This window comes from Coregonus clupeaformis, chromosome 9 (genome assembly GCF_020615455.1).
Source record: "Coregonus clupeaformis isolate EN_2021a chromosome 9, ASM2061545v1, whole genome shotgun sequence".
Classification (NCBI taxonomy): domain Eukaryota; kingdom Metazoa; phylum Chordata; class Actinopteri; order Salmoniformes; family Salmonidae; genus Coregonus; species Coregonus clupeaformis.
This window is the reverse complement of record NC_059200.1, coordinates 3,518,025-3,530,708: the sequence shown is the minus strand read 5'-3', so window position 1 is coordinate 3,530,708 and position 12,684 is coordinate 3,518,025. Positions and strand designations below refer to the sequence as shown.

Genomic DNA, 12,684 nt, shown 5'->3' with positions numbered 1-12,684 from the left:
ACTGAGTTAAGTAAATCAGCTTTTAGTTTTCTTGCACCTTATTTGTGGAACAATCTTCAAAATGTGTTAAATTTGATGTTTTGGTGCCTCTAGGTCAATTCAGAAAGCTGATTGAGGACCTTATTACTGATGAATGTGTTTGTTTTTATGACCGTGCTTTTCTTTCTTTCTTTCTGCTTGCATTTTGTATTTATATTGATATGTGTATTTTCTGTAATTCAAGGCTCATTTGTAAAAGAGACCTTGAGCTCAGTATGACTCCCTGATAAAAATAAAGGTTAAATCAATTTAAAAAATCTCAGAGAGACTTACCTGGATAGCATGGTCTGAGATCAGTTTGTGCCATCATCCCACTCCATGCCACTACTTGTCATGCCAAACAGGTCTGGTACTAGGCTTTAACCTGGATAAATACAGTTTAAATAAAAGGCATACACACACGCCCATTCACACTTCCGAAACAAACACAGGTAGACCACAGTGTACAGGGGGCTACATACATCCATGCTATTGGACTGTAAGTCTTTAATAATAAAACACTCTCCATACAAAAGTATATGTACAAGGTCACATACCGTATACCATATTATGGAAATGATCTACTATGGCTCAATCTCATCATAAATACAATACATTTCAACAGTCATCCACCACAGTACTTGATCATAATACCAAAATCTGTTGACCATATCAGCTTCTGTCTTCAGGGAACTCTGTGGTCCTTTCCCAGAGCAATATACAGGGGACACAGTTAGACCCAAATTGTATGTAGAGTTGAAGTCGAAAGTTTACATACACCTTAGCCAAATACATTTAAACTCAGTTTTTCACAATTCCTGACATTTAATCCTAGTAAAAATCCCCTGTTTTAGGTCAGTTAGGATCACCACTTTATTTTAAGAATGTTAAATGTCAGAATAATAGTAGAGAGAATTATTTATTTAAGCTTTTATTTCTTTCATCACATTCCCAGTGGGTCAGAAGTTTACATACACTCAATTAGTATTTGGTAGCATTGCCTTAAAATTGTATAACTTGGGTCAAACATTTCGGGTAGCCTTCCACAAGCTTCCCACAATAAGTTGGGTGAATTTTGGCCCATTCCTCCTGACAGAGCTGGTGTAACTGAGTCAGGTTTGTAGGCCTCCTTGCTCGCACACGCTTTTTCAGTTCTGCCCACACATTTTTTATAGGATTGAGGTCAGGGCTTTGTGATAGCCACTCCAATACCTTGACTTTGTTGTCCTTAAGCCATTTTGCCACAACTTTGGAAGTATTCTTGGGGTCATTGTCCATTTGGAAGACCCATTTGCGACCAAGCTTTAACTTCCTGACTGATGTCTTGAGATGTTGCATTCACATAATTTTCCTTCCTCATGATGCCATCAATTTTGTGAAGTGCACCAGTCCCTCCTGCAGCAAAGCACCCCCACAGCATGATGCTGCCACCCCTGTGCTTCACGTTGGGATTGTGTTCTTCGGCTTGCAAGCTACCCCCTTTTTCCTCCAAACATAACGATGGTCATTATGGCCAAACAGTTCTATTTTTGTTTCATCAGACCAGAGGACATTTCTCCAAAAAGTACGAGGACATTTCTCCAAAAAGTACGATCTTTGTCCCTATGTGCAGTTGTAAACCGTAGTCTGGCTTTTTTATGGCGGTTTTGGAGCAGTGGCTTCTTCCTTGCTGAGCGCCTTTCAGGTTATGTCGATATAGGACTCGTTATACTGTGGATATAGATACTTTTGTACCTGTTTCCTCCAGCATCTTAACAAGGTCCTTTGCTGTTGTTCTGGGATTGATTTGCATTTTTCGCACCAAAGTACGTTCATCTCTAGGAGAAAGAACACGTCTCCTTCCTGAGCGGTATGATGGCTGCGTGGTCCCATGGTGTTTATACTTGTGTACTATTGTTTGTACAGATGAACGTGGTACCTTCAGGCATTTGGAAATTGCTCCCAAGGATGAACCAGACTTGTGGAGGTCTACCATTTTTTTTTGAGGTCTTGGCTGATTTCTTTTGATTTTCCCACGATGTCAAGCAAAGAGGCACTGAGTTTGAAGGTAGGCCTCGAAATACAACCATAGGTACACCTCCAATTGACTCAAATTATGTCAATTAGCCTATCAGAAGCTTCTAAAGCCATGACATCATTTTCTGGAATTTTCCAAGCTGTTTAAAGGCACAGTCAACTTAGTGTATGTAAACTTCTGACCCACTAGAATTGTGATACAGTGAATTATAAGTGAAATAATCTGTCTGTAAACAATTGTTGGAAAAATTACTTGTGTCATGCACAAAGTAGATGTCCTAACCGACTTGCCAAAACTATAGTTTGTTAACAAGAAATTTGTGGAGTGGTTGAAAAACGAGTTTTAATGACTCCAACCTAAGTGTATGTAAACTTCCGACTTCAACTGTAAGTATTTGAAAGATTTGAACCCAGGTCTGATGACAGTTCTAATACTTAACAATATTATAAATGACTGACTGACTGCCTATGAGGGAAAAGAATAAAGCATGATTTCCTTCAAAATAAACACACAGACTCAGTGAGACATTATAAATAACGCACATTGCCAATGGACACCAGTGCAAGAAAATAAAGTAGTTAAACAGGGAAATGTAAGAAGAAGAAGGGGAAAAAAACAAACAAGAGGACTAACATTTAAAAGGTGGATAGTATATGTGTCATTAACATGTAAGGCCTGAGTGAGACATTCCAACAGCATACAGTACACATCATAAATGTTTTTGGTCTATTGAATTATTGGACTTAATATTAATACTTATATTAATGGGGCTTATTAAAATAGTAAAAAAAGAAAAAGCGGGTATGGAGAAGAAAGACAGAGAAATTGCACTGTATCCCTGCCTTGTGCTCAAGCCTGGCCTAGTGACCGGTCGGTTTCCTAATAATAGATGACAGAGGTGAAAGGTCATAGGTGGGATAGGTCTTCGCTGTACCTCCTTTCCTCTGTCAGCCATGCTGAAGACCCTAGCTCTGTACAAATTAATCTCTCCTTCCTCCTTCCCTTGAAGTCATTACTGACAGGTACCAGGACTGGACAGGTACAAGTGAAGACTCTATAGCTTTCATCAACCCATTTATGTTTGATTACTGGTTACTTCAAGGAAGGGAGGAAGGATAAATTTGTGTGTGTAAAGGTGGTTACCACACAAACACCCTCTTTCTCCCTCCATCTCACAGCAGTGCCATGCATCCTGAAAGAAGAAAGCTGCGGAAGCGTTTCAACCACAAACATTCGCTTTATTTAATTTCAAAGGATTATATAAATCAGAGGAGGCTGGTGAGAGGAGCTATAGGAGGACGGGCTCATTGTAATGACTGGAATGGTACAAATGGAACGGATTGAAACGTGGTTTCCATATGTTGGATGTTTTTGACTCTGTTCCATTAATTCCATTCCAGCCATTACAATGAACCCGTCCTCCTATAGCTCCTATCACCAGCCTCCTCTGATATAAATGTTTTTCAAGAAGTGCAAATTGGTCATATTCCAAATACCATAGCTCCTATGTTTGTTTTCTATTGACGCATGAAGAGAGGGAGAGGGACACACACACCAAAACAAACAGGACCCCCCTCCTCTCCACTCTGACTCACGTGTCCCGTGACTCCAGTCCCGCCCTCACCCCTCAGCCCAGCCCTCCCCTCAGGTCCTGTCCTCCTGTTTTCACTTCTCAGAGGAGTTCTTGCGTGGCCGGCGGAAGCTGGACATGTTCTCATTTAGTGCATAGATGCGGCGGGAGAACTCCTCGAAGCCGGCGGCGTCCAGCTCGCCCAGCACCTGCTCATCACACTCCACAGCTACGGCGTGCTCCACGGGGATGCAGGGGTAGTCCTCCAGCCTGGCCCCATCCCCCAGTCCCATCCCCAGGCCTGTGGCCTCAGTCCCCATGACCTCCTCTGCCTGCTCCACCGAGCAGCACAACTCTGGGTTCAATGCCATGGTCACTGTTAGCCCTGTTGCGGACCCCGCCAGCCCATCGCCTGGCACCACTGAGCCATTCATGGTATGGTCTGCATGCTGCTGGCTGGTGAGCACCACCTCCTCCACTTCCTCAACGGTGGTGTCCTGAGCCGGAGTGGGGCAATCTGAGCCTCCTGTGGTAGTGGAAGGCAGTTGCTCCTCCTCCACCAATTCTACCTCTCCGTCTCCGTCTCCATCCCCCTCCCCTGGGGCTGGTGTCTGCTGTGCCTGGTCCTCCAGAGTCTTGGCCAGGTCGATGCTAGCGTCCAGGGAGGAGGACATGTGTTTGTGGGAGGGGGAGGGCGGCGCCAGGCCCCCCTGGGGCTGGTCTATGGCCATGGCCGTGTTGTAGCTGGGAGGAAGAGAGGCTTTGTACTTCTGCTTGTCGGCCTCGGAGCTGGCCCTCTTCCTCAGCGAGCCCCGGTCTGGAGAGCTGGTGTCGGTGGGGAATCCCACCTCTGACGCAGCCGAGACTCTGAACTGAGACTTGGCTCCTGTCGGGACCGGGATGGAGCTGGAGACATGATGCCGGTCACTGTGGGAGAGAAGGAGAGAGAGAGAGAGAGCAAGAGAGAGGGAGGCAGGGAGAGAAAGAAAGAACGAATGAATGAAACAGGATATGATGGATATGCTCATAAGTCTTTTACGTTCAAGGGTTATGGAGAGAGGGAGGGATAGAGGGAGGAAGGCTCCCCCCTGCCCAGCCCCCAGGCCTCTCTGATCGAACATGGTTCTGTATCTCATCTCTCCCCCTTCCTGAACCAGATCCCAGACAGCTGGCCCACTGCAAATCACTCCCCATTATTACATTCAAAAACATTTTCTCAGCTCACGCAACGACAGGGCCATGCAGAGTGGAAGCTCACAGCATGCCTCCTAGAAAGTATGCAAGACATTTTTGCGGAAATAACAGATAACAGACAGGACAGAGCAACCCTCATTTGTCCCATGCAAATCCTAACCGTAAATTAACTTAAACAAGGGGTCCATAGCTGTTTAGCCATACTTAACCTGGTCATTCAGGTATGAGAGGAGACATTGGAGGGATATCTCATGGGGTCAAAGGTGAAATTGAGCCCCTGTGCTGTCAGAGGTCCACCTGTGGCTGGTTAGAGAGCAGAGGAGCCTGGGTAAGTGATCCTGGCTAGTTAAAATGGGTTAAAGGGGTGGTGAGGTCACTGGGTGGTGATGTCCCTGTATCAGACGCCAGATAGTCTAGTCTAGCGTGTGGCAGCAGGACGCACACACAGAGAGGACCTAGAGGCCTATGCCAGGGGATGTTTCAAACACACAGCGACTGACTGGTCTTTGCCTAACTGTTTGATGGGAGTACTTCAGGACTCAACACATGGTAGCTTGTTAAGAGGGTCCTGACCGCGGCCCCTGCCCCCCGTGGAGACAGCAGAGCACAGGGCACTGACATAAGAGTTCACACACAGGGTTTAAAAACACACACGTGTGCGCATACTAGTGCTGAGCGATTAGTGCTTTTTGAGGCTAGTTCGGTTTCAGTTCGATGATAAAAAAATATATCACGGTTTCCGATTTCAGCTTTGATTATTTTTTTAAACATTAAATGCACTATGCATTATGTGGGTTGAATGCTGTAACAACACAGAATACAACTATTAATACAAGTCCCATGATGGTAGTGGCTGCCCATTACTAATTACTGCTTACTTTACTTTAATAAAATATTTCAGTTTTATTTGATGACTTTATTATTTCATTCCAAGTAATCATCTCATCTCTACAGAGCTGCTGCCTATGCTGTCTGACAAAATACCTATTTTAGTAGTTCTTCAAAGTAAAGGGAGACTTTCAAGAATGCTGAATACCAACTATCAATCACTTACAGTTGAAGTCGGAAGTTTACATACACCTTAGTCAAATACATTTAAACTCAGTTTTTCACAATTCCTGACATTTAATCCTAGTAAAAGTTCCCTGTCTTAGGTCAGTTAGGATCACCACATTATTTTAAGAATGTGAAATGTCAGAATAATAGTAGAGAGAATGATTTATTTAAGCTTTTATTTATTTCATCACATTCCCAGTGGGTCAGAAGTTTACATACACTCGATTAGTATTTGGTAGCATTGCCTTTAAATTGTTTAACTTGGGTCAAACGTTAGGGGTAGCCTTCCACAAGCTTCCCACAATAAGTTGGGTGAATTTTGGCCCATTCCTCCTGACAGAGCTGGTGTAACTGAGAATGGTTTGTAGGCCTCCTTGCTCGCACATGCTTTTTCAGTTCTGCCCACACATATTCTATAGGATTGAGGTCAGGGCTTTGGGATGGCCACTCCAATGCCTTGACTTTGTTGTCCTTAAGCCATTTTGCCACAACTTTGGAGGTATGCTTGGGGTCATTGTCCATTTGGAAGACCCATTTGCGACCAAGCTTTAACTTCCTGACTGATGTCTTTAGATGTTGCTTCAATATATCCACATAATTTTCCTTCCTCATGATGCCATCAATTTTGTGAAGTGCACCATGATGCTGCCACCCACGTGCTTCCGACTTCAACTGTAGATAATGTATTTTCAGGTAGATACCTCGCGAAGCAACTTCTCTCTATCCCTCTCGATCGCACGTTCTTCTGTCTATTCTCTCCCGTTCAGTGTCTGCCCCACACAGAACGGACAAGTAGACGCGCAATGGATTATGGTAGTTAATTACCACGTTTTATGCGCTAAACTATATACAATATTGGCCTGTTGGAAACTACAACTCCCTACTACATCGCAATGTTCAGGCTGGATCTGATTTATCTCTAGAGAAACTGCGCACTGAGCTCACAGGAAGAAAAAAACTGAACGAAATGGAATTCAAATAATTGAACCAACATCGGTCAAATAGTTGTTTAAAAAACAGAAAATAACACATTTTGGTAAATTGCTCAGCACTAGCGCATGCACACACACACACACACACACACACACACACACACACACACACACACACACAGACACACAGCTCACTGCTGATGAGTGAGTCACAGACAAGACAGGACAGCAGAGTGTCCTCAACCTGCAGTGGTGTAAAGTACTTAAGTAAAAATACTTTAAAGTACTACTTAAGTAGTTTTTTGGGGTATCTGTACTTTACAATTTATATTTTTGACAACTTTTACAAGTACTTTTACTTTTACTCCACTACATAGGGCTCCCGAGTGGCGCAGTGGTCTAAGGCACTGCATCTCAGCGCTTGAGGCGTCACTACAGACCTCCTGGTTCGATTCCAGGCTGTATCACAACCGGCCGTGATTGGGAGTCCCATAGGGCGGCGCACAATTGGCCCAGCGTTGTCCGGGTTTGGCCGGTGTAGGCCGTCATTGTAAATAAGAATGTGTTCTTAACTGACTTGCCTAGTTAAATAAAGGTAAAATAAAAAAATAAAAAATAAAATTCCTAAAGAAAATGATGTACTTTCTACTCCATACATTTTCCCTGACACCCAAAAGTACTCGTTACATTTGAATGCTTAGCAGGACAGGAAATTGGTCTAATTCCCGCCCTTAAAGAAAAAATCCCTGGTCATACCTACTGCATCTGATCTGGCGGACTCACTAAACACAAATGCTTTGTTTGTAAATTATGTCTGAGTATTGGAGTGTGGCCCTGGCTATCCATAAATTTAAAAAACAAGAAAATCATGCCGTCTGGTTTGCTTAATATAAGGAACTTGAAATTATTTATACTTTTACTTCTACTAGTTAAGTATATTTTAGCAATTACATTTACTTTTGATACTTAAGTATATTTAAAACCAAATACTTTTTTACTTTTACTCAAGTAGGATTTTACTGGGTGACTTTCACTTGAGTCATTTTCTATTAAGGTATCTTTACTTTTACTCAAGTATGACAATTGGGTACTTTTTCCAACTCTGTCAACCTGTCCTATAAAAGAGGACCCATAGAGGAAACCCACACACAGTGGATGGCCCATGTCATACCTGTTCATAATTATAGCTCACGGCAAACATTTAATAAGAAGCTTACAGGAACACACAAGATGAGGTCAAACGTTCATGCAAGGTAAAGCAAATAAAGATAATGAGTTGAGATAATCTGGCATGAGTGCTCTTCTTTCTGAGCAATAACTGGGGATACACTGTGCTGCACTTATTCACAGTGCGTGTCTATCTGAAAACATCATCTAACGCAATTGCCTTCACATTGGCCCTTAGCGACTATACAGTATATCCCATAAACCAAGGATAAATAGAAACAACATGCTGTTCAAAACGGTTGATCAGTTTTCTCGAAAAAGCCAAAAGTTTAATGGTTTTCCATTAATGATTTGTATCTGTGAACTTAAACAAAATCATTATGGTGTTTTGAGCACGCTCCAAAACTAAAAAACTAAACCTGATTTGGAAGACGGGAATAAAAAGAGACCTTCCATGAGAACAGAATTATCATTCCAGCGAGCAAACCCAAACCGTGGTCCAGGCTGGGCCCCTATCAAACAGAGGACAGGTTGGAAAAAACAGAGCTGACTGTTTGTTAAGCAGGAGTTTCAAACGTTCCATGCATCATTTATAACACGCTAATGACTGCCTTCAGTCTGTTGTTTGCTGAATGACGTCCTCGTGGCAAGAGCTCGGAGACTGATCCAATCTCTGATTTGAATTAATATCAAGCCTTCTAGTTTCTCCCTGACTCTCTCCCAGTACCCCTACCACACAGTAATCCATCTCAGCTTCAGGAGAACCCAGGTTAGGATTCAGGAGAGAGCTGGCCAACATTGACGCCTGCATGTGTTTTGGCCCAGAAACACAGTGATATGATATACAATCAGACGGTGTAAAACATATAACCACTTCTTCTTCTCTGGGAGTGTTTAGATGTCACAATAATAAGGTCTGGATAATAAGGCATTTCTTGTTTGGAGATCGTTTATTTGTTACATTAAGCACCCCTCCAAATTGGTTCTTTTAAACAGCTGTCAAGTTAAGTCCCTTAATCAAGAGTGTAGTAAAGAGTCTGAGGAGAAGCGGCAGGAGGAGAGGGGGAGGAGGCTAGCCCCCACAAATCTCCTTGAATGGGCTGTCATAATATTTTTTCATGCAGCACATTTTCTCAGTATGACTCTTGACACATTGCTTTTTATTCAGACCAATTAGGCTGTCCCCCTCCTTGCACCACTCCCCATACAGTAATTATTGCTCTGCTCAGAGGAAGGGAGAGCAGTAGTACATTTCCTGAATACTGTTGAAAAACCTGGAACCCATAGAGCGGGAGGATGGTGAGGGATGGAGGGAATATTGGCGGACTTACAAGAGAAGAACTCTCCATTGGAGGGAAGCAATGTATGGTCTAGTTTTCACACAATAGCCCATTGTGCCTGTAAACGATATATACTTGGACCAAGTATAAATGGCAACCAATCCAGGCTAGTAGTGTTGTATAGTATGGTAGGTTGCAGTGTTGGTGTGGGTAGTATAGCCAGGCATACTGTACTGTAGGCATCTCTTTCAGGGTGGACATTAGACGACCTGTGATTTACAGCCAAAGGGACACAGTACTTCACTCTGGACGTTCTAACTCATCATTAAGTTTTACTAGTCCTCTAAGCCCGGCGGACTTCCTTGTCAATGATTTCACCACATAAAAGCTACCTGAGCCCTCTGCCTAAACCATTAGGCCCAGACTGGGCAGGGCCAGCGGCGCATAGGCCCACCTCTTCTCCCAACTTGTTTGTTTTAAATGGAGTCTCTCTTCCTCTGCCTGTGTCAGACTCAGCCCTGGATATTCCAGGCAGGCCAGGAATTTACTAAACCAAATATTTTCCGCTGTCTTATCCTCAGACAGGCCTTGTTTCAGGTTCAAGGCATAGCTCTCTTCATATCCAATTCCTGCTAAGGAGCCGTGATCAGGGCCAAAACACACAATGACAGATAAGATTCAGGCTTTGATGTCATGGCAACCGAAAATCCCACAGGAACTACTAAACCAAATGCTATAACTGAAATATTGTAATACACACTACGGGGGGTGGAGGGGAGTTTAAATGAAAATATTGTAATAGTGCAAGTCTCCTCTGTCCAAGTCTGGCCTTTTGAAGATGGAGAATGTAACCATCGTATGAAAATCACCACAGCACAGCATGTAAAACATATTGAACAAGTCGATAGTATGAACACTAACACTGTTGCCAATTGTGACTGCACACTGTTGTATTTGACTTGATTCTCAGCAGTTTTGTATGGCACACAGATAAATAGCCTAGCTATACCAACCCATTGCAAATATAGGTGAGAACTACAGTACCCCACACTGTCTCACAGTAAGACAGATTCAGTTCATTTGCGACATGTCGTGTTAGAATGACATAACTGTGGGGATCAATGCAGTACCTCAACGAATGGCAATTACTAATTAGATCAGCTGGCCCTGTTAGTCCCCTACTCTGTGTCTCAGTGACACATAGAGGAGAGCAGGTCTGCTGTGTGCTGGGCTGTGCTGGGCTGTCTCATAGAGAGACCTGGTGGTAGGGAGTGTTCCTCCAGATGTCAGCTCATCCCTCATCCATAGAGATCACTGTACAGCTAACACACACAGACAGACATACAGACAAACGCAGGCACACACATTACATTTACATTTTAGTCATTTAGCAGACGCTCTTATCCAGAGTGACTTACAGTTAGTGAGTGCATACATTATTTATTTATTTTTTCATACTGGCCCCCCGTGGGAATCGAACCCACAACCCTGGCGTTGCAAACGCCATGTTCTACCAACTGAGCTACATCCCTGCCGGCCATTCCCTCCCCTACCCTGGACGACGCTGGGCCAATTGTGCGCCGCCCCCCATGGGTCTCCCGGTCGCGGCCGGCTACGACAGAGCCTGGATTCGAACCAGGATCTCTAGTGGCACAGCTAGCACTGCGATGCAGTGCCTTAGACCACTGCGCCACTTGTGTGTGTATGTGTGTGTGTGTGTGTTTGTGTGTGTGTCTGTGTAGGAATGCTCGAACTCATCCAAACAAATTAGCTTTATTTGATTCATTATACTGTATGAGTTCCCCCACAACATCAGGCATCTCCCCTTACCATCTCAACAACTACCATCCCTATGGCTTTACTGGAACAATCATCTCCACATAATGAAACACCTACTGTGCTGGATGTGTGCCATCAGCTTTACTGCAATGCATGTTCAGTTACTGATTCAGACCAGGACCAGTATTCCTGACTGTGTTATTGGCCATTTAGGCTGAACTTGCTTGGTTGTCACAGGTGGAAATTTGGGGAAGTGAAGATACAGACACACAGTACGCAGGCACACACACACACACACACACACACACGAGCCAGGCTAAACATTTCCTCCTGTGTGTTCTTGGACTGTGTGTGTGTTTGAAGGCAGCAGGGAGGGGTTCAGATTTAATGCCGTTATCGCTGTTCTCTCACCAGGGGTTTTGGGGGGAATCTTCGGAACCTCCGGGCGGCTGGGGGAGCAGCCGGGGCCGGGGCTGTGTTCAATCATCCAGCCCCCTCACCCCAGACTCGGTGCACCGGGCTTAGGACCTGTGAACCTCTGCCAGGGCCTCTGCAGATGTCGAACCACGAATAGGAGCTTAACGTGTTTGTTTTGAACTCGGCAAGCTATTCCGTTTACAAAGCAAGAAGAACTGCCTTTGGTAAGTTCCTCCTTGTCTAATGTTTTTTTTTGTCTAGCATTCACCCTAAAGTAACTGGCTCCCTAAGCCTTATCCACTTGCATGGTTCGGGGGCTAGGTTTACAAGTCCTTCCACTGTGCCACTGAGATGTACATACGTCTTTACTCTGTTTGCAACTGTTTTAGTAGGAAGGGATCCGTGTAGGAACATTAAAGAAAACACAGTCTCTTTCTATACAGTACAAACCCTTAACAATCATATACACTGAGTGTACAAAACATTTTCCCTCAGAACAGCCTCAATTCGTCAGGGGATGGACTCTACAAGGTGTCGAAAGCGTTCCGCAGGGATGCTGGCCCATGTTGATTCCAATGCTTCCCACAGTTGTGTCAGGTTGGCTGGATGTCCTTTGGTTGGTGGACCATTCTTGATACACACGGGAAACTATTGAGCGTGAAAAACCCAGCAGTGTTGCAGTTCTTGACACACTCAAACCGGTGCTCCTGGCACCTACTACCATACCGCGTTCAAAGGCACTTAAATCTTTTGTCTTGCCCATTCACCCTCTGAATGACACACATACACAATCCATGTCTCAGTTGTCTCAAGGCTTAAAAATCCATCTTTAACCTGCCTCCTCCATTTATCTACACTGATTGAAGTGGATTTAACAAGATAAATCAATAAGGGATCATAGCTTTCACCTGGATTTACCTGGTCAGTCTATGTCATGGAAAGAGCAGGTGTTCCTAATTTTTTGTGCACTCAGTGTACAGTACTTCCCAATGAGGTCCCCTGGATAAAGCCCATGTTCCCATGCAGGAGAAGAGCCCTTCTAGTCAGCTTATTGTGCATGCAGAAAGCTCTATATGGAGGCGGAAACGTCTACACAGTTCATGGATGGAAATGGTTCTCTTGGACATGCCCTCGCCCCACCACCACCCCTGTATAGGAGTAGAGGAGAGGGGAGGGGAACAGATATCAAACCCCTTTCCCTCTCACAGTCTACCGGTTAACTCCCTTCAGCTGCCGCACAGCATTTTTATGCAT

The 12,684-nt window shown here is 44.2% G+C and overlaps 1 protein-coding gene across 1 annotated transcript in view; it reads right to left on the bottom strand.

The window, feature by feature from the left end:
• Positions 1-2,387: 2,387 nt before the first annotated feature.
• LOC121573580 (UV radiation resistance-associated gene protein-like) overlaps positions 2,388-12,684 on the bottom strand; it is a 152,287-nt gene continuing 141,990 nt past the window's right edge. The window contains exon 15 of the mRNA XM_041885670.2: positions 2,388-4,532. Within this exon, the coding sequence (XP_041741604.1) occupies positions 3,701-4,532 (832 nt within the window). The 3' untranslated portion in view covers positions 2,388-3,700. The remainder of the gene's footprint in view (positions 4,533-12,684) is intronic.